Genomic DNA, 21072 nt, shown 5'->3' on the forward strand with positions numbered 1-21072 from the left:
TCACATCATAGCCTAGCTACACACCTTTAGCTTGCTGTTTTTTCCTTGTCCTCGGTTTTCCTCTTTTTACCAGAGGGATGTGTCCTTTTTTGTGTCATTGCTGTGTTGCTGTAATTATGCTGCTCTTTAATCAGCTAACTGTCTGACTGCAGCCCGTTAAACATAATATTACATTTAATATTGTGCTTTTGTGTAACTACCATTGTCCATTGACATTACACACACACACACACACACACACACACACACACACACATATATAATTATTTTTATTGCATTTTAACAAGAACAAAAAAGAATTTACATACAAGAGTACATATAACCATACATGTCAAGGGTAAAAAATAAAATAAATACATATAAAATAATAAAAAAAAAGAAAGAAAGAAAGTAAGAAAGGCATTTTTTACAGAAAAAACGTATACTTATGAAATAGCTGTAAAGTTTTCCTTGCTTTTAAGTTTTTACTTTTGGATATTGTTTCTAAATATATTTTAACATAATTTTAAATTGTTACAAATTTGTCATTTTTCCACTTGACTTTATGAATATAATAACAATTATAATAATTAAATCAAATATAAACAGAATATTTTTATCACCATCAAATGAAAAACATTTTAGCGTAACATCAACTTCTTCAAAGTTAACAAGAATCATAGTTTTACTTTGTGAATAATTATTGAGTTCTTTCCAAAACATTTGGATCTTGGGACACTCCCAAATAAATGATTAATAGTCTCAGGGGAAATTTGACCAAAAACACAAATATCTTCCATGTTCACTTTAAAACGCTGCAGCACACGTGATTTAACTGCGTAAACATGATGGACAATCTTATATGAAACCTCTTTCACTTTATTTGTGATGCAAGACTTATGAGGTGTCATCCAAATTTTACTCCAATCAAACCGTAAATTGAAATGATGACTTTACATAAGAGTCAATTAAAGTAATGCTTGTTTGTGGAAACTTGCAGGTTTAATGGGTATTTTGTTAATATCATAATCACATTTCAATATGAACTCTATACCAGCTACTTTTTGAAATATAAATGTAGGTGTTGTATATCATATACTTTACTTATTTTTTAAATAATTTTGGAGCCATTTTATTTTAAATATCATGTTAGAGGTCTTAAAATCTAAAACATTCAATCCTCCTTCAATTTTTGATTACAAATATTTTCTGTTTTAATATAGTTTGATTTGTTCTTCCAAACAAATCTAAAAGGTTTGGTGTCTATACTTTTAATGAATGATGGGGTGTATCTAACACTTGAGCAGTATAAACCCTCCGCTTTAACCAGTAACACACGACCAGTTAAAGAGATATCTCTCATCAGACAAGAACTCAAATGATTGAATGACAGGAGCGAAGTTTAACTCACTTCTGACTTCCATATTTTTAGCTAACTTGATCCCCAAACTTCTTTCACGGGAATATCGCATACTGCTGTAAAATTACAGGAACCTAGTGCCATAAGCTCACATTTATTCATATTCAGGGAAAGACCAGATACAGATGAAAATAACTGCAGACAATTAATTGCTTTTTCAATGTCAGTATAGTCTCTTAAAAAAAGGGTGTCATCGGCTAATTGTGTGCATTTAATCTCTGTATCTTCTGTTCTGATACCACGAAAATGATCTTTCTTAATATGAATGGCCATAACTTGTGTAACCAACAAAACAAGCAATGGACTAATCGGGCAGCCCTGTCGAATCCCCCTTTTATTTATTTATAATAATCAAGCTTTTATTTCATGTGCTCTTGGGGGCCCCTGGTGGCCACGGGAGACCTAAGCAGCCGCTTAGTTCGCTTATGCCTTGGGCTCTGTGTCAATCACGTCACAAATTAAATACAATTGTAAAACGAATTGCGGTGATCAACAGTACAATATTATTTCTCAAGCATAATGAAACCAATAATTTTCTTAAACAGTATAATTGTTAGAAAGTCCGCCCGGAACGGAAAACCGACAGTGGACCCGACGGACTGATATCAGAGTTGCTACTTCCGTTCAGACCAGAGGCGCCGAGAGCGTCAAATCCACCAGAAGTCATTCATTTCTATTTTAATATTTTATATTATATTTTTTCTATTTTAATGTGTGTATGTGTAGAGTGTGTGTGTAGAGAGAGAGAGAGAAAGTGTGTGTCTGTTTGTTTGTGTGTGTGTGTAGTGTGTGTGTGTGTGTGTGTGTATAGATTATTTCCATAGAATTAAGTGTGTTGAATCGTGAAATGACACACATCAGCTAATACTCAAAGTTTTCATACACTTGGAGTAATAAAGTCTAATGTAGGTTCACACACTCATACAGCCGGACAGGGCTTCTGTTAGAGCTGATATAGTTATTTAAACAATATTAAGACACATATACTAATATAAAACACTTTCACTGTCATTTATTAGTTCTGCATGTATTGATCAATATCATGTCAAAGCATCAGACTGCAGAAAACACACTGATGGACATTATGCAGAAATCAGGGGTCATAAGAGGGTCAGAGATGAGATCAGAGACACATGAGGATGTTTATAACAGACACATTATTTAAGACTGGCTGGAGGTGACGACATTACTTTCATATATGTATAAATATAAATATGTAAGGCACTTTTGTCTTATTGATGAAGTTGTTCATTTCCACGTACTGTAAAACACAATATAATACTTTTGTATAATGACTGTTACTGTAAGAAAAACTCTGAATTTTGAGGATTTCATGATTTTATTTAATCTTAAATTGTCTCATATTGTCATCAAGCGGTGTATCAAGACATAAAACAATTCAATCTAACCTTGATCACGCCTAAATAATTATGATTATTGGTTATTATACATCAGAATATACATTCATAAGACATGAAATAATGTAAAGAAGACAGAAAACTGATAATAAAGTCTAAAATCACCTCCTATCAGTCCTTTACAAAGATCAACAATTCACAATGATTTCACTTAAATTCTCTTATTTTATCATCGATAATCACAATCAGTCAGAACTGTGATTTTCTGTCACCATCAGTTTAACTGGTAAAATCCTCAGAGGAGTGAAATCAAAACTACAGAAGAATGGCAAGAGTGTGTGTGTAAATGTGTGTGTGAATGTGTGTAGATGTGTGTTAGTTACAGGATCAGAGAATGACACTTTTCCTCCGTCATAATCCAGATGAACTCTCAGACGCTCAAGATATTGTGTGACATGAAACACAGTGGAGGGATTATTGATGTATAGTGGGAATAATCCAAACTCATCATACTGCACACTCCAGACATCAGTGCTGAAGAAAACACTTCCCTTCCTCTGGTTTGATGCTGTAGTTACTCCAATAATCCAGAGTATATTGTCTTTAACCTCCACATCCCAGCAGTGTGTTCCTGAATTAAAACCCTCTGAACCCAGAACACACTCATAATAGTCAAATCTCTCTGGATTATCAGGAATCGGTTGAATGTTCAGGCTGTATCTCACCCTGGTCAGATCATGAGACAGGATCAGGCGTGGATTTGCAGTGTTTGGATCCAGAATCACAGGAGCTGATGACAGAAACAATTGTTAAATATGTAACAGGGTTAAAAAGGTGTTTCCACTTGCCTTGTCTATTATAAGTGTATGTGCCTTTAATTATAATCGACCCGCACTATCTCTGTTCATTGGCTGGTGTCTTGTTGAGAACTGGTTCCGGTTAGGTCATTCATTTTCGCGCCAGTCAAGAGAGTGTTTGTGGTGGGTGAGTGCTCTGCGAAAATGTATTTTATTTTTATTGCTGTTCTTATATTTTTACATGTATGAGAAGGTATTTGGCTTTCTTGCTGCCAAATCATATTGTAATTGTTAATGTGCACCCTTCATTACAGAACCTTTAAGAATGCTGTGAAACTGATCACCACATTTGAATGTGTTTTAACAGAAATAAATAATCCACCCAAGGCGTGAGATGGTGTTGGTGGTCTCTATTATTACACACAACGCAGATATGAAGTTAGGAACCGTTACACATACTGTGACATTTTCTGAATATACACAAAAACAAAGTATCAATTTGAAATGTTTGAGGGGTGACATGATGGGCACATGTGCTCTTAGAGGGGTTCAGGTTAGGGTCTGGATGATCGTTCATACATGCTGCACCGCGTCTCGCTGTTTCTTCAGTGTCTCACGGAGGACTGGCACATTTTTACACACTGGGTCAAGTTAATAAGAGCTTCAGGTTTCAAAGATGCATGCCGGGACACCTGTGTCCTGTTTCAGTCGTGGCACTGTATCTAGATCGTGTGTGTGTGTGTGTTTTTTATCCTAATAATAGATTTAATAATTAAGTTCAGGTTGCAAAGATACAGAAGCCCCGAACCACAATGTGAAAAACAAACAAACAAACAAAAAATTATTTGTTTCTCAGTTCTTTGCCTAAGTCAAAAATATGTTTTTCTCTTTTTAAAAATGTTTTTTTTTTTCTCTTTAAATTTTTTTTCTCTTCACTTCTGCAGTCGACAGTGTGTTTCAAAAGCATAGACAACTTTATATTAAAATATATTATTATAATTAAATTCCAGCATGAAAGTCTGCACATGACATCTGTGAGAGCATTAAAAGCACAAGATTACATGTTTACTGATAGCGGCACCTGCTGGCCAATGTTGGTACCGCATTACTTTATTGAAGAGAGAAAATTACTGAAGCTCAAAGAGGCCTTGCGTTATTATTATCTTTCTGTCTCGTTTTCTCGTGATAACAAAAAGTTGTTTTTGCCTTTAATTTTCTATACAGTTTTTAATTGACCTACAGGATTTACAATTAAAAGTTTATTACAAGGTATGAAGGACAATGAGAGATCCTTGGCAGAAAAGTACAATTTATTATATGTAAATGTAAAGTTATGTTAATTCATTACACTTTGCTTATAAAATATTCACCTGCCCTATCCAAGAGTCTTCTAACCAGTCACCTTTCACATAGACTAAATCAAACATATTAATAAACACCAGCACGTCACAAACACTTAATAAACGCTTTTTCATCAATAGAGTTGATGAAAGGAGGGGACACAGGGGCAGGTCTAGGGGAGGGGTCACAGGGGCAGATCTAGGTACGCCCCTGTGTCCCCTCCCCTGTCCCCCCTAGATCCCCCTGTGTCTCCTCCCTAGATCGCCCCTCCCCCTAGATCCACCCCTGTGTCTCCTCCCCTAGATCTGCCCCTGTGTCTCCTCCCCTAGATCCGCCCCTGTGTCCCCTCCCCTAGATCCACCCCTGTGTCCCCTCCCCTAGATCCACCCCTGTGTCCCCTCCCCTAGATCTGCCCCTGTGTCTCCTCCCCTAGATCCGCCCCTCTGTCCCCTCCCCTAGATCCACCCCTGTGTCCCCTCCCCTAGATCCGCCCCTGTGTCTCCTCCCCTAGATCTGCCCCTGTGTCCCCACCCCTAGATCCGCCCCTGTGTCCCCTCCCCTAGATCTGCCCCTGTGTCCCCTCCCCTAGATCCGCCCCTGTGTCCCCTCCCCTAGATCCACCCCTGTGTCCCCTCCCCTAGATCCGCCCCTGTGTCCCCTCCCCTAGATCCGCCCCTGGTTTTATAGACTCACTCTTGTGGACAATGTCTTGCATCTTCTTCCAGACTCTGAATGTCAGGTTGTCCAAGTAATGTGGCACATGAATGAGAGCTCCAGATGTCATCTGTGAATCCGGCTGTGAGATCTGGGCTCTGGAAGAACATTCAGGAGTCAGTACTGCAGTGACTTTCACTTCACAACCATAGAGAGGAGACACTTACCTTTCCATTGTCACATTAAAGTTCTGCAAAAGACAAAAAAACACTTGATGATCTCCTCAAATGATCAATAAGAGCAGAAATCAATGATGAGATTTTGACGTTCACCTTTAGAAATGACACATCGTCATTGGATTTCATCATTTCCTCCATGTGTTTGATTGTGTGTGAAAGAGCTGAGATGTGTGTGTTCATCTCCTCAAGCTTCTTCTTCATCATCTGACTCTTCTGCTCCTCTTCCTCTCTCAGTGAAGTGATTGTAGCTTCTTCTTCATCTCGGAGAAACTCATGAAGCTTCTTAAACTGCTCTTTAATCTGACGCTCTGTGTGCTCAGCTTGAGTCTGAAATCACATCAAATTCACTTCAATCAGTTCTGCATTCACACACATCACATCATTTATCACCAAATGTGTTTGATTCTTCATCTGTATCCTCACCTTGATGTGTTGAACTGCTTCATCACACTTTCCTTTAATGATTTCAGTGTGTTTGAGTTTCTTTTGTAAAGACTTCAGTGTTGTATTGAGTTCCTCCTGCAATTCAACAAAGTGAAAATCTGTGAAACTGAAGCTGCTGAGAGATGATCAGAATATGTTCATGAGGTCGATTATATGATGTATATTGTTTTTGTCATTAAAAATACATTTAGATATTTTTGTGAGGTTGAAATCCTTGAAAACTGTAATTAGTTTGGAAGAATCTTGAATTATTATTTCTATAACGAAATGAAGTTTTGTTTAAAATATCAATAATTCAAAGTGAGTGTGTCGTCAGCAGATCCTCGTCCAGGGATCGACAGAGTCTTCAAACTCAAAACTGCATAACAGGGTGAAAGAGAGAGAAATGAAATCAATAGTCTGCTATAGGGAATAGAGAGCGATCGATCAGTGTTTAAAGGAGGTACATAAATAAAAGCTAAAGACCGGATGATTAAAGTTTTCATTCAGAGATAGTCAATGACATGCATCAGCTGCATAAAGATAAAGATCTCCAATACACACGGGACGCCCCCTATAGCAGGACATATATACTGACAGAGCACTTTATTAGGAGCACTATGATCTTAACTGAGCTCCTGACCTGCATCTGCATGATTTATGCATTGCTGCCACACGATTGGCTGATTAGATAATCACATGTGTAAGTAGGTGTGCAGGTGTTCCTAATAAAGTGTTTGTGACTCTATTTGACTGAAAACATTTACACATTTAAAAAAAGACGAAGAACAACAACCATTTTAAGTGTTGGAGTAAAAATGAGTTCAGGCTCATCTTGTGCAGTTGCTGACTCTCATAAAAACTCAGTTCATGATTTCAATGTAAATAATCTCGAGACATCACTTCATGTCATCTAACACTGAGATGATCAGATATCTGTTATAAATCATGGAGCACTTTCAGAATAAATACATACAAGTTAAACTCAATCAACAGCATTTGTGACATAATGTGTATTACAACACAAAATAATAATTGTGTTTGTGTGTGTATGTGTGTGTCTAAGGAGTGATGCGCATTAAAATGGTGGACGTGACTCTCATGGAGAGTACGTCACGTGAGATTTCTGGCCAGAGAATTTGGCTGCAGATGTGGGCGGAGAGAAGCTGGTTTAATGGCGTCTGCCTGTTTACCGCGTGTCTCCGCTTGCAAGATAACTTAGGGACAAAGCTGAGTTCTATCACCAAGTTATCTACTAGTCAAATGTATGTGGTATGTTTGTGAGGGGTCGTGTGTGTGTGTGTGTGGTTAGTACGAGAGAGAGAATAAAGTGGCGGCACCGCAGCCGGTTTCGCGATCGTGGGAGAGAATAACAGCTGTTAGTTTATCACTCATAATAAACCGGCTCGTAAACCGTCTCACGGTCTTTGACTCTTTAATGGATAAAATCAGTGTGCCGATGGTGGAAATACACAACAGTCCAACGTGGTTGGATTACAACACAGCAAATCTCATTTGTGATAACAGTACGTTACAGTAATACCATGAGTATTATTAACAGCATTGACCGGACTCAGCAGCCCATAAACTTGCTATACAAGCAATGACCTTGATACACAAGAATAACACACTAAAACATTCTATCTCTGCCCAGACGTAACCTCTTACTTCAACCGCATGAGGACGCAGGTAGAATATGTGTTCATCCATCGTTTGACTCCGACTCGGTTCCTCGAGGCTGGAGTGTTGACGGGAGGCCGTTTCCTCGCTCTGTCGGCAGGCGGTACGGCTGCTGATTCTCGGCAGGCTGGCGGAGAAATTAGCGATGTCAACTTGACTGAAGAGGGAAGAGAAATCTTCTAACTTCACTTCTGCAGGCAAACGGATGAAGATGTGGATTGCTCGGCTGTCTCCTTCAGATCTGTTTGAGTGTTCGGTGGAACACAGAGTGATCAACTCGTCCAGTGAGATGGAGATTGTATGGCCACAGTTTCAAGTCGTACATTACTTCCTTGTGCAATGAGGCTACACCTGAGAGCAGCGATGAGATGTGTCTATGTCCGGCATGCAAAGTTGCTGGAAGCAATGCCCAGAATGATCTCAGAGGTATTTCTGCTCCCGATGACATCATGGTTGAGGGGCGTTCTGTCGTGCACCTTATCCAATAAGAGTTGACAGTTCGATCCTTTGGAATTTCACACATAGGTGTAAAGTGAGCAATGCTTCATGGGAGTTGTCGTCTGTTTTGTACTCCCTTTGTTTGATTTTGGCACGGTTTTTATCAGTTAGATTTATGACAGTGTTTGTAGGACCTTGCCTAGCAACCCGGCAAATTTGGTTGCTTAGGAGACCTGACTGGAATCACTCAGCACGCCCTTGATTCGAACTCGCAACTCCAGGTGTGATAGTCATCGTCTTTACTCGCTGAGATACCCAGACCCAAAAGTAAGTGCTTTTACAAATTTACAAGCTTCACATTTCTGACTTTAAACCCTCCAAACCTTGACACCATTCACTTCCCTTGTAAGGGCCTCTTTACCCGTTTTTCTTTATTCACACATACAGGTCCTTCTCAAAAAATTAGCATATTGTGATAAAGGTCATTATTTTCCATAATGTAATGATAAAAATTAAACTTTCATATATTTTAGATTCATTGCACACCAACTGAAATATTTCAGGTCTTTTATTGTTTTAATACTGATGATTTTGGCATACAGCTCATGAAAACCCAAAATTCCTATCTCAAAAAATTAGCATATTTCATCCGACCAATAAAAGAAGTGTTTTTAATACCAAAAAAAGTCAACCTTCAAATAATTATGTTCAGTTATGCACTCAATACTTGGTCGGGAATCCTTTTGCAGAAATGACTGCTTCAATGCGGCGTGGCATGGAGGCAATCAGCCTGTGGCACTGCTGAGGTGTTATGGAGGCCCAGGATGCTTCAATAGCGGCCTTAAGCTCATCCAGAGTGTTGGGTCTTGCGTCTCTCAACTTTGTCTTCACAATATCCCACAGATTCTCTATGGGGTTCAGGTCAGGAGAGTTGGCAGGCCAATTGAGCACAGTAATACTATGGTCAGTAAACCATTTACCAGTGGTTTTGGCACTGTGAGCAGGTGCCAGGTCGGTGCTGAAAAATGAAATCTTCATCTCCATAAAGCTTTTCAGCAGATGGAAGCATGAAGTGCTCCAAAATCTCCTGATAGCTAGCTGCATTGACCCTGCCCTTGATAAAACACAGTGGACCAACACCAGCAGCTGACATGGCACCCCAAACCATCACTGACTGTGGGTACTTGACACTGGACTTCAGGCATTTTGGCATTTCCTTCTCCCCAGTCTTCCTCCAGACTCTGGCACCTTGATTTCGAATGACATGCCAAATTTGCTTTCATCCGAAAAAAGTACTTTGGACCACTGAGCAACAGTCCAGTGCTGCTTCTCTGTAGCCCAGGTCAGGCGCTTCTGCCGCTGTTTCTGGTTCAAAAGTGGCTTGACCTGGGGAATGCGGGGATGTTTCTACTCCAGACTCAGTCCACTGCTTCTGCAGGTCCCCAAGGTCTGGAATTGGTCCTTCTCCACAATCTTCCTCAGGGTCCGGTCACCTCTTCTCGTTGTGCAGCGTTTTTGCCACACTTTTTCCTTCCCACAGACTTCCCACTGAGGTGCCTTGATACAGCACTCTGGGAACAGCCTATTTGTTCAGAAATTTCTTTCTGTGTCTTACCCTCTTGCTTGAGGGTGTCAATGATGGCCTTCTGGACAGCAGTCAGGTCGGCAGTCTTACCCATGATTGCGGTTTTGAGTAATGAAACAGGCTGGGAGTTTTTAAAAGCCTCAGGAATCTTTTGCAGGTGTTTAGAGTTAATTAGTTGATTCAGATGATTAGGTTAATAGCTTGTTTAGAGACCCTTTTCATGATATGCTAATTTTTTGAGATAGGAATTTTGGGTTTTCATGAGCTGTATGCCAAAATCATCAGTATTAAAACAATAAAAGACCTGAAATATTTCAGTTGGTGTGCAATGAATCTAAAATATATGAAAGTTTAATTTTTATCATGACATTATGGAAAATAATGACCTTTATCACAATATGCTAATTTTTTGAGAAGGACCTGTATAAACAAACACACAATTTCTCCAAAAAAACTCCACAGATAAGTCCTGGCATTAACCACCACTTGATATCTGGGTAACTTCCCCCTTTTCGATATGTTCTCTTACATTTTTACCACTTTGTCCATGTTAAGATGTGGATTGCTCGGCGTGTTCGGTGGAACACAGGGTGATCTCAACTCGTCCAGTGAGATGGAGATTGTATGGCCACAGTTTTAAGTTGTACGTTACTTCCTTGTGCAACTAGGCTACACCTGAGAGCAGCGATGAGCTGTGTCTATGTCCGGCATGCAACGTTGCTGGAAGCAATGCCCAGAATGACCTCAGAGGTATTTCTTCTCCCGATGACATCATGGATGAGGGGCGTTCTGACAATTCGATCCTTTGGAATTTCACACATAGGTGTAAAGTGAGCAAGGCTTCATGGGAGTTGTCGTCTGTTTTGTACTCCCTTTGTTTGATTTCGGCACGGTTTTTATCAGTTAGATTTATGACAGTGTTTGTAGGCCTCAGTAAGTCTTTACGACTGTGTTAGGCATGCCTTTGTCTTGTATCTGAATACATGAGGCCCAACACTACCTTGCCTAGCAACCCGGCCAATTTGGTTGCTTAGGAGACCTGACTGGAATCACTCTGCATGCCCTTGATTCGAACTTGCAACTCCAGGTGTGATAGTCATCGTCTTTACTCGCTGAGATACCAGACCCAAAAGTAAGTGCTTTTATAAATTTATAAGCTTCACATTTCTGACTTTAAACCCTCCAAACCTACCATTTTTCTTTATTCACACATATAAACAAACACACAATTTCTCCAAGAAAACTCCACAGATAAGTCCTGGCATTAACCACCACTTGATATCTGGGTAACTTCCCCATTACATTTTTACCACTTTGTCTTTGTTAATATTGTCTAATTTTTATCATATAAACCAACAAGCAACACCTGCAGATCGTGCACATTCAGAACTCATTGGTGGATGTGCCAACCCATATCTCCTCTGAACAGGATTAAACACATTTTCTGTTAATCAGTGTTCAATTTGATTGAATGATTGTGTGTGGAGATGTTTTCTGGGGGCGGCTGTAGCTCAGGTGGTAGAGCGGGTGCGCCACTATTCGCAGTTGGCGGTTCAAATCCCGGCCCACATGCCGAAGTGTCCTTGGGAAAGACACTGAAACCCAAGTTGCTCCCAATGGCAGGCTAGCACCTTGCATGCAGCTCTGTCGTCATTAGTGTATGTGTGTGAGAAATGGTAAATGGGACACAGTGTAAAGCACTTTGGTAATCGCTAATGTTAAAAACAAAATGCGCTATAAGTGCAGACCAGACCATTTTCTTTATTTTAGTTGCATGGGCAATGGAAACTCTAAATTTTATCATTTTAAAAACCCACTAACATCATTCCAAAGCAGCCCAAATTTTGACCACCCGCACAAGCACATTTTTCCCCACACAAATCTATAGAAAGTAGCCCAATTGGGAAGGAACCTGCCCAGTCTGGCAACACTGCAGATGTCTGATGAAGGATCTGAGGGTTTATTCTCATAAAGTTGAGACTTTTTTTTTTTATCATAAAGAGTGCAGATAAATTACATACATGGTTTATCCTTGGATGTCTCAAGAAATTTTTTAGTACCTTGTAAGATGGAAGAACTTCACAGATGGGTTTGAATTTATGATTGGTGTGTTTCTCTGAATCTCTGCACACGAAACACACCGGCTGTTTATCATCCAGACAGAAGAGTTTGAGTTTCTCTCTGTGTAAACTGCAGATCTCCTCACACTCTGATCTCTCCTTTAGGAATGAATCACACAAGTTCTTCAACACCAGATTACAAGGAGGGTCTTGATTTGAAGATCTTTTCCTGCAGATGGGACACTCTTGAGTTCTCTTGGTTTTCCAGAACTTTTGAAGACACTCTTTACACAAACTGTGACTACACGACAGAAAAACAGGATCCTTGTAGATTTCACAGCACACTGGACAAGAGAGATCTTCCACAGATAGAGAAGCCATTTTTACTGTTTGTAAAAGCTCAACGATCTGAACTTTACTTTCACTTTCTGAATTGTTGCTTTCAAGAACGAATAACCATCAGAATCATCAAAGATCTGCTGTCTACTCTGAAACTAACTTCACAAAAATCCTTGTTGAAAGTATTTCCCTTAGTTCTGCACTGATTACTGATCCAAATATTCACAGAAGAGTCAGTACGACAGCAAAGAGAGAAATGAGACAGTCACTTCCTGGTGAGTGTTGTATGAGGGAGGAGTTTCTGTGTTTGTGATCTCTGAATCTATCTTGTGTTCTTTGAATCTTTGTCTCATTTAACTCTGATCATTGGATCATAATGTTGTATATTCACATATATCCTCATTACAGATATACATGTGATTTATTAAGAGATTTATTCATTCTAGGGCTTAAATGAAAAAAAAAAAACACATGTTCAGCTTCTGAGGCGCTATGCAGGAAGAAAGGAAGAGAGCTCCCCCTTTATAAGGATCGGATACTTATAACGTCAATTGCCTTCAGAGCAGGCGACAAGATGGCCCTAAGAACAGTGAGGGCCAAATTGTCCCAGGCCATCAGATGCACACGCACAGAGAACCCACAGTCACTTCCAGGACAATGACAGGAAAGTGAATGGGTGCCAGAAATTTTAGTCCAAACTAGGGGTGCACCGATTGATTGGCCACCGATTGATCGCAATTGGCCGATATTCATCTTAAATCCATGAACGGCGATTGGCCGATCGTCCCTAAATTTAGGGCCAATCTTTTTTGCAGCAGGCAGAGATTCTAATGAATGAACGCTTTCTCAGCCATTGATGCATGACAGAATGGCCTCTGGAGGGTGAGTTGTTATTGTCTAAACTTTCAGACATGCTGTAATTCAGATGAATATGCCGGTTTGGTTTTAAAAATGTGTAAGAATTACACGTGTATGAATATTAAGCTGCCCATTTTCTCGAGTTGATACGGTAGTAATTCTGACTCGCTGCACAGTGAGCAAGAAGAGGATTAAGAAGCTGCTAATGGGTATAAAAAAGGATTAAACAACAAATAAACATGCAAATGCATCACGTGAGTCGTGACAATCAGACGTTGTGTTGAGCTATAGAGACTGTTAGACTTTTAGCTTCACTCCCTTCAACATGAGCGCTCTCGGTGTCAATCAAACATGCAGCTCTCTAGGTGCTCTCAATACTTCATCAGTCAGTCATCCCAGCGCTAATCTGTGAGGATCCTAATTTAAATCAGATTAATATTAGTCACAATACCACTAATCACAGATGTAACTGTTTAACCTTCAATAACGGCACCGCTTCGTCATGCATTTGCTTAATAATGAACGATTTGTGTTACAAGACGCCAAAGACAGTAAACAATCATAAATATTAATGATTTCTCACTGGAGCAGTTGTAGAGCTTGTAATGGATATTTGTCTTGTTTTTGAATGTATCTCTGCTGTGTGTGATGCTCTCGTGGTTTTTACTGGTTGCCAGTATGTCACAATGATATTGTGATTTGAATTGACAACAAAACTATTAATAACTGTTTTCAATACAAATAAATGTTAACAATTCATAATTAATGTAATTTTAATGTAATTTTGGTAATATTTTATAAAAAAAAATCATTTCTTAACATTAGTTAATGCATTAGGTATCATGAAAAACAATGAACTATATATTTTTAGTGTGTGTGTGTGTGTGTGTGTGTGGGCAGGTTTAGCTATACTTGTGAGTGCCACATTTTTGAAAATGTCCTCACAAATATAGTAAAAGTTGAGAAAATAGACTCGTGAGGGCCTTTTAGCTGGTCCTCACAAGCAAAAAAGGCTCATAAATCACCTAAATTGTGTTTATCTTTAAATCTAATCACTTTGTAAAGGTGTTGCAACCCACCCCACCCCTGCCATTGTTTGGCTAGCTGTATTAGCACAGTGCTTTAAAATTAGCAGGGGAAATGTATCACAATTTGCCAGAGAAACTACAATTTAATCTAATATAAGTCAGATGATTTTATCTGTAATAGTATTCATTTTAAACAAAATATAGTCTTGGACAAAAAATGTACTTTCTGACCTCAAAATCAGTTTTTTTCTCAATAAAATCAGCATGTGCCTGTTTCCAGCCTTGAGCACCACCGTGTGGGATCAGAGAGGAAGTGGAAAAACATGTGTACAAATGGTTTTACCATTAAAATTGGGACTGTTGTAATTATAGTCCCACATAAACTTACAAAATGTATATCAGGGAAAGTTTCTTGCTGGCATGGTGTAGAGTAACTGCTAACAACGTTATAGTAACTTCATGCTAAATATGTATTTAAATTAATAGGTGTCATTAATGTTCCTTTTATTACGCTACTATGAACATTGTTAATGCTTTGTTATTACTCTAACTAATAAACTAATCCATAATACACAATAAACTGTTCAGCATTGTAGCTAATATGAGTAATGTTCACGTAAACATGTTAGCTTGTATTACCATATATAGCCTACATAAAAATGGTTATTTGTTTTATTTGTGTACTATTATGTGCTTTTCTGTGTAGAGTGAAATTGTTTTCCTATTTAGAAATATAAATGTAACTTATTTGATATAACGAGAAAAAAGGCACCACCGACAGCAGTAAAAGGAAGAGAAAAAAAGAGAGCATCAAAAACTAACAGGAGTGGAAATGTCCCGCCCCTTACTGAAACGGAAGAAATGATTGGTTAGCAAATATCCAATCGCGTCTGAAATGAACGTTCTGATTGGTGGATCAGCTCAGTCCGACTCTCTGTCTTGCAGTGCTCCCCAGCGCATCTCTGTGTGTTTAAAATAATAATAAAACACAATTCACTGAACGGCGCTGCGGCATCGCGTTATTAGATTGAACTTCCGGGTCAAAAGTCTACTCGCTGTTCTGGCGGTCACACGTATCATCACTTATTTCTGGCGGGCATACGCAAAATCCTAAAACAGATAGGAGGGCATATGACGTATATATGCCCTAGACTACATGACCAAAAGCTGTTTCTCTGGATTTCTATCATCACCTCTTCTAGGCACTGATCCCTCTTGATTGAACGAGTCTTGTGACGGAACAAGCAACCTTACCAACCTTGACCACCAGGTGCCACCATCAGTAAACATGTAATCTTGTGCTTTTAATGCTTTCTCTCTTTTTTATAAATGATTTTTTTTTATTATTATTATTGTATTATTGCATAAAACATATATATACATTGAATAACAACAACAGTGATATATTGCTAACAAAGGGACACATACGATATCACATCTAAAGATTACATTTTCAATGTGACATGCTTAAGGATGTTATATGTTTTTGAAGCCTTGGCGTTCAGAGGTTTAGTCATATTATTAAGAGAGGCAAAAAGGGATTTTACATCAGCAGAAAACCTAAAATTAGGTTTGTGACTCTGTCTTCTAGGTAAATTTCATCTTCACAAAGCCAAAGTAACAATAAAGAACAATCAAACTGAGCATCATTACAATGAATATCTGAAAGAAAAATCATAGTCTCAAGGGTTACACATTCTTAAAAAACCCGTTTAAAAGCTGATTGCAAGGATAATATTTGTGAGTAATTTTGAAATGAAGTTCTCTAATTTTATTTGGGATAAGAGGTTTGTAAGGAGAAATCCATAAATTGCTTAAATTAGAATTTAGGTAATAAATACTCCATTTTGAACAGGCTTTAGAGAGAATTACTTGATCTGAGACAATAGCATTTCTAATGCAAGAATTATTACATTTCTTGTCTAGAATATGAATACCATTAATTGAAAGTGTAGGAATATGATTAGACAAGCTAGCATAATTTAGGTGTGCTCTAATGAAAGATTTTAAGCTAAGTGGGATACTTTTAACCACCTTATTGAAGTCTCGTATAGAAAACGGAGCACCCTTCAGAGGAATAAATTTATTAAATGAGACAAGTTCCCCTTGATTATTGAAGAGATCAGAAATAAAAATGACATTTTGTGCCACCCACTCTTTCAAAAAAAGTGATTTGTTGCCAGACAGAACATTTTCATTATTCCAGATAATACAAGTGTGGGATGATAAATGATGTTTAAATGCAATCTTCCAGGATTCAAGAGCTTGTTTGTGAAAATTAGAAAGTTTGATGGGTAATTTGCAACATTTAAAATGACAAGATAATAAGAATTTAAGGTCACCACATTTTTCAGATTAGGGATCCAAAACCAGGGTAAGTTACTATTAGAGATACATTTCTTTATCCAATTAATCTTAAATGTCTGGTTGATAGTCTGAAAATCCAATGCATTAAGAGTTTATAGATTTGATCATTGTTTTATCAACATATAACGATGGAGCAGGGTATATTAAACGTGATATGCCCTCAGCTTTAGTCAATAAGACTCTCCTGTAAATTGTTAAATCTCTCTGCAGCCAGCAGTTAAATATCTTTCTTGTTTTGTCTAATTTTGGCTGAAAATTTTGGAGAAGGCATTCAGAACCTGATTTACATATGTCAATCCCAAGATACCGGACACAATGTTTTACCTTAATTCCACAAACAGATGTTTTGTCTGAATCATGCACATACATGATTTCAATCATCCTGGGATTCACTACAAACCCAGAAGCTTTAGAGAAAAGATCAAAGCTACTTAAGGCAACTGAGACCTGTGATTCATCTCCAAGGAAGAGGCATGTATCATCAGCTAATTGACTGATTGTTAAAGTGTTTTCTCCAACCTTTATGCCTTCAATGGATGAATGTTTCATGTATAAGCTAAGAAGTTCTGCAGCCAGAAGAAAAAGAAAGGGAGAAATGGGACATCCCTGACGGATACCTCGACCAACAACAAAACAGGGAGAAGTGCCAGAAGCTAAAGAAACAGAACTATTAATACCATTATAAAGTGCGTATCATATTTAAAAATGAACTACCAAAACCAAATTTAGGCAGTGCTTCAAAGATAAAAGGATGCTCAACAGTGTCGAAGGCTTTATAAAAGTCAATAAAAAAAGATAATAGCCTCTTTGTTAACTAATTCAGAGTAATCTAGAATATCTCAAATTAAACTAATGTTGTTGGAGATGTGCCTCACTTAAAAAAAACAAAAAACAGATTTGGTGCTAGAAATAATATCAGCTAAACAATGTTTGAGTTTATCTGAATATATGGATGCCAATATCTTATAATCTGAATTTAAGAGAGTTATTGGGCGCCAATTATCTAGGTGTTTTAATTCTTTATTAGGTTTGGGTATGAGGGATATGAGACCCTGCTTCATTGATTCTGCCAATGCGCCATTCACAGCACATTCATAAGCGCTTCATAGAGAAGGTCTTTAATAGAGCCCCAGAAGACTTTAAAGAACTCAAGAGGTAAGCCATCGGGCCCTGGAGATTTATTGTTTGGCATTCTTTTCACTATATTATAAAGATCATCTTTAGTAAAAGGTTTCTCGCAGAGCTCTCTGTTGTAATCATTAATTTTGGGAATCACAGATTGAATCAAGAAAATGGATGAAGCATGAGGGTCAAATAAAGTGGATTAAAGTTTTTGATAAAACTCAAAAACATGAGAGGATATCAAATAAGGGTCATTAATTAAATTGTTATTAATGTAAATAGATGAAAGTTTCTTATTGTTTGTATGTTTCTTTTCTAGATTAAAAAAATAAGTAGAATTTTTCTCTCCGAACTCGAGCCATTTCGCTCTTGATCAGATAAACGCACCCCTTGCTATTCTAGATAAATGTCATCCAATCTATTTAGCAAAATATAAAGAGATTCCTTGTCATCATCACTAAGACTTGTGTTCTTCAGGATCTCACTCATCTTTATAATTACATTTGAAAATTCCCATCATTCTCCTTTTTCCAATTTTAACAGAGAATTTCCTGCATTCAAACTTAAATTGCTCCCATTTAGTGATGGCCGAGACACCAGCCAGAGATTTAATGTTCTCTGCGACAATATGAATCAGATAAAACAATCAGATATCAGCCACAGATCTATTAAAGTATCTATACGCATCGAATACATTTAAACTCTGACAAAGTTTTCCTACAAGGGGGTTAACACCATCAGAAACCTTTCTTGGTGGATATCTATCAGCAACCAAATCAGGCACCTCGTTAAAATCACCACCAAGTAAAACAAAGGCAGAAGGATATTTCATTTTTAGATTAATTGTTTTAGAAATTATATCATCAAATAGAGCTACATTTAACGAAGATCTGTTGAACCCATATATGTTAACCATTATAAAAATACTACTATCTATATGGGTCACTAAAATTAACCATCTCCCCATCCCTGAAGAAAAAGATTCAGTGACCTTTAAACCCACTATTAAGTAACACAGCGACCCCTCCTGATGAACTGGACGCGTGACAGAACAAAACAGTGCTCCCCCACTGGTTACGCCAGAGCTTTTCATCCTCAACACATGAATGTGTTTCTTGCAGAAAGTATATGTCCCTTTTCTCAGATTTACAAAACAAAAATAAGGCTTTTTGTTTGGTAATATCACAATCACTGAACATTCAATGAAAAACAAGAAAAACTTAATGAGAACATTAGACTAGAACAGTACAGACTACAAAGAGTCTAATGAAATTACACAAACTTAAAACTTAACCCTTCTTAAAGGATATGCAAGACTTTGGTTTCAAACCTCCAACACAAGTGCAATAAGGCAGATCGAAATACCCTATCATGGACCCGTACAAAAAAACCCCAATACAATCGAAATGGTAGAAATTACAATAACTTCTATTAAATAGTTGTTAAAAAAAAGGCATGTTTAGGAAGCTTGCAATGCCATAATAAACGCAACAGATCCATTAAATCCAGCTTTCTTTCCTTCCTTCCTTCCTTCCTTTTCCACCAGTGGCCAAAGTCTATTTCTTGTCTCTTTGTCCTCTTGTGTCAGATCTTCCAAGATACGGATTCTCTTTTGTTTCAGAAGTTCAGAACGTTTGGCTGATGTCCATATTGCATCGCAACATGTGCGGGATAGAAATTGCACGATGATGCGTCGAGGATTAACGCTACCAGACTTTGGACCGAGCCGATGTGCGATATCAACCATGTCCTGGAGCTTCTCTGCGGTGTACGGAGAGAGATTTCTGAATAACTCAACGATGACCATCTTAACATTCTCCCCTTCACACTCAGGAATCCCGGCTACACGGAGGATCCATCTGCGTTTGTAACCATCGAAGTTGCAGCATTTCTCTTTGAGAACTTTGTTCTCACTTTCTAACATCGCAACCTTTGTCTGTAGACGGATCACCTTCTCCGTCACGTCTTCCACCTGCTTACTCATAGCTTCAAGCGAGCAAGTAAGCTTACAAACTGAGGCTGTGTTTTCTTTCACAGATATCTCGACTGATTGCAGCTTAATCAATGTCTTGCAGATTGCTCAATTTTTCAATGACTGTCAACAATACAGCATTAGATACAGCGTCGGGAGAGTCAATACGATTTTTCTTCTGAGCAGGGGACTTACTAGGAGTGTCAGGGAAAGCGTCAAACTGTGGTTCAAGGCATCTTGCATAGTTGTGCACCTTCAAGTTGTCGCTGTTAGGAAAAGCCTCAACCGAGGCTGTCTCCATTTCATCACACATGTCTTTAGCAAGCAAGCCTCTTGATTGTGCGAGAAAATACATTTACCAAAATTTAAGAAAGACGGGACCGGCTATCGTTATAATTTGGTCTAAAGAGGGTATATTAAGCTTTCACTGCATATTACAGATAAACTTGAGCATAGAAGTTAAAAAAAACGAAGTCCTGAATATGAAAACAAGAGTGCTACAATTTTTGTATTAACTCGGAGACATTTTGCCGCCTCCCTCCATCATAGCCTAGCTACACACCTTTAGCTTGCTGTTTTTCCTCTTCCTCGGTTTTCCTCTTTTTACCAGAGGGATGTGTCCTTTTTTGTGTCATTGCTGTGTTGCTGTAATGATGCTGCTCTTTAATCAGCTAACTGTCTGACTGCAGCCCGTTAAACATAATATTACATTTAATATTGTGCTTTTGTATAATTACCATTGTTCATTGACAGTATATATATTTACATATGAGTGTGTGTGTGTAGTGTGTGTGTGTGTGTGTGGATAGACTATTTCCATAGAATTAAGTGTGTTGAATGGTGAAATGACACACATCCACTAATACTCAAAGCTTTCATACACTTGGAGTAATAAAGTCTAATGTAGGTTCACACACTCATACAGCCGGACAGGGCTTCTGTTAGAGCTGATGTAGTTATTAAACAATATTAAGACACATATACTAATATAAAACACTTTCACTGTCATTTATTAGTTCTGCATGTATTGATCAATATCATGTCAAAGCATCAGACTGCAGAAACACACTGATGGACATTATGCAGAAATCAGGGGTCATAAGAGGGTCAGAGATGAGATCAGAGACACATGAGGATGTTTATAACAGACACATTATTTAAGACTGGCTGGAGGTGACGACATTACTTTCATATATGTATAAATATAATGTTATAGTGTTAGTATACACTCACCTAAAGGATTATTAGGAACACCTGTTCAATTTCTCATTAATGCAATTATCTAATCAACCAATCACATGGCAGTTGCTTCAATGCATTTAGGGGTGTGGTCCTGGTCAAGACAATCTCCTGAATTCCAAACTGAATGTCAGAATGGGAAAGAAAGGTGATTTAAGCAATTTTGAGCGTGG

The 21072-nt window shown here is 38.2% G+C and overlaps 1 protein-coding gene across 3 annotated transcripts in view; it reads right to left on the bottom strand.

Moving 5' to 3' along the window:
• Positions 1-2424: 2424 nt before the first annotated feature.
• The window catches only part of LOC127648312 (nuclear factor 7, ovary-like), a 33289-nt gene continuing 14641 nt past the window's right edge, over positions 2425-21072 (bottom strand). Inside the window, exons 1-6 of one of the 3 annotated variants that reach the window (XM_052132968.1) lie at positions 11975-12587; positions 6212-6307; positions 5882-6115; positions 5777-5799; positions 5589-5707; positions 2431-3547 (exon numbers count right to left, since the gene is read on the bottom strand). In XM_052132968.1, the coding sequence (XP_051988928.1) occupies positions 3003-3547; positions 5589-5707; positions 5777-5799; positions 5882-6115; positions 6212-6307; positions 11975-12355 (1398 nt within the window). In that variant the 5' untranslated portion in view covers positions 12356-12587 and the 3' untranslated portion in view covers positions 2431-3002. Of the gene's footprint in view, positions 3548-5588; positions 5708-5776; positions 5800-5881; positions 6116-6211; positions 6308-11974; positions 12588-21072 lie in introns of those variants that run through there. The other 2 variants (XR_007971153.1, XM_052132970.1) reach the window with 2 other exon arrangements.

This window comes from Xyrauchen texanus, chromosome 8 (assembly GCF_025860055.1).
Source record: "Xyrauchen texanus isolate HMW12.3.18 chromosome 8, RBS_HiC_50CHRs, whole genome shotgun sequence".
In the NCBI taxonomy this organism is placed as follows: Eukaryota; Metazoa; Chordata; class Actinopteri; order Cypriniformes; family Catostomidae; genus Xyrauchen; species Xyrauchen texanus.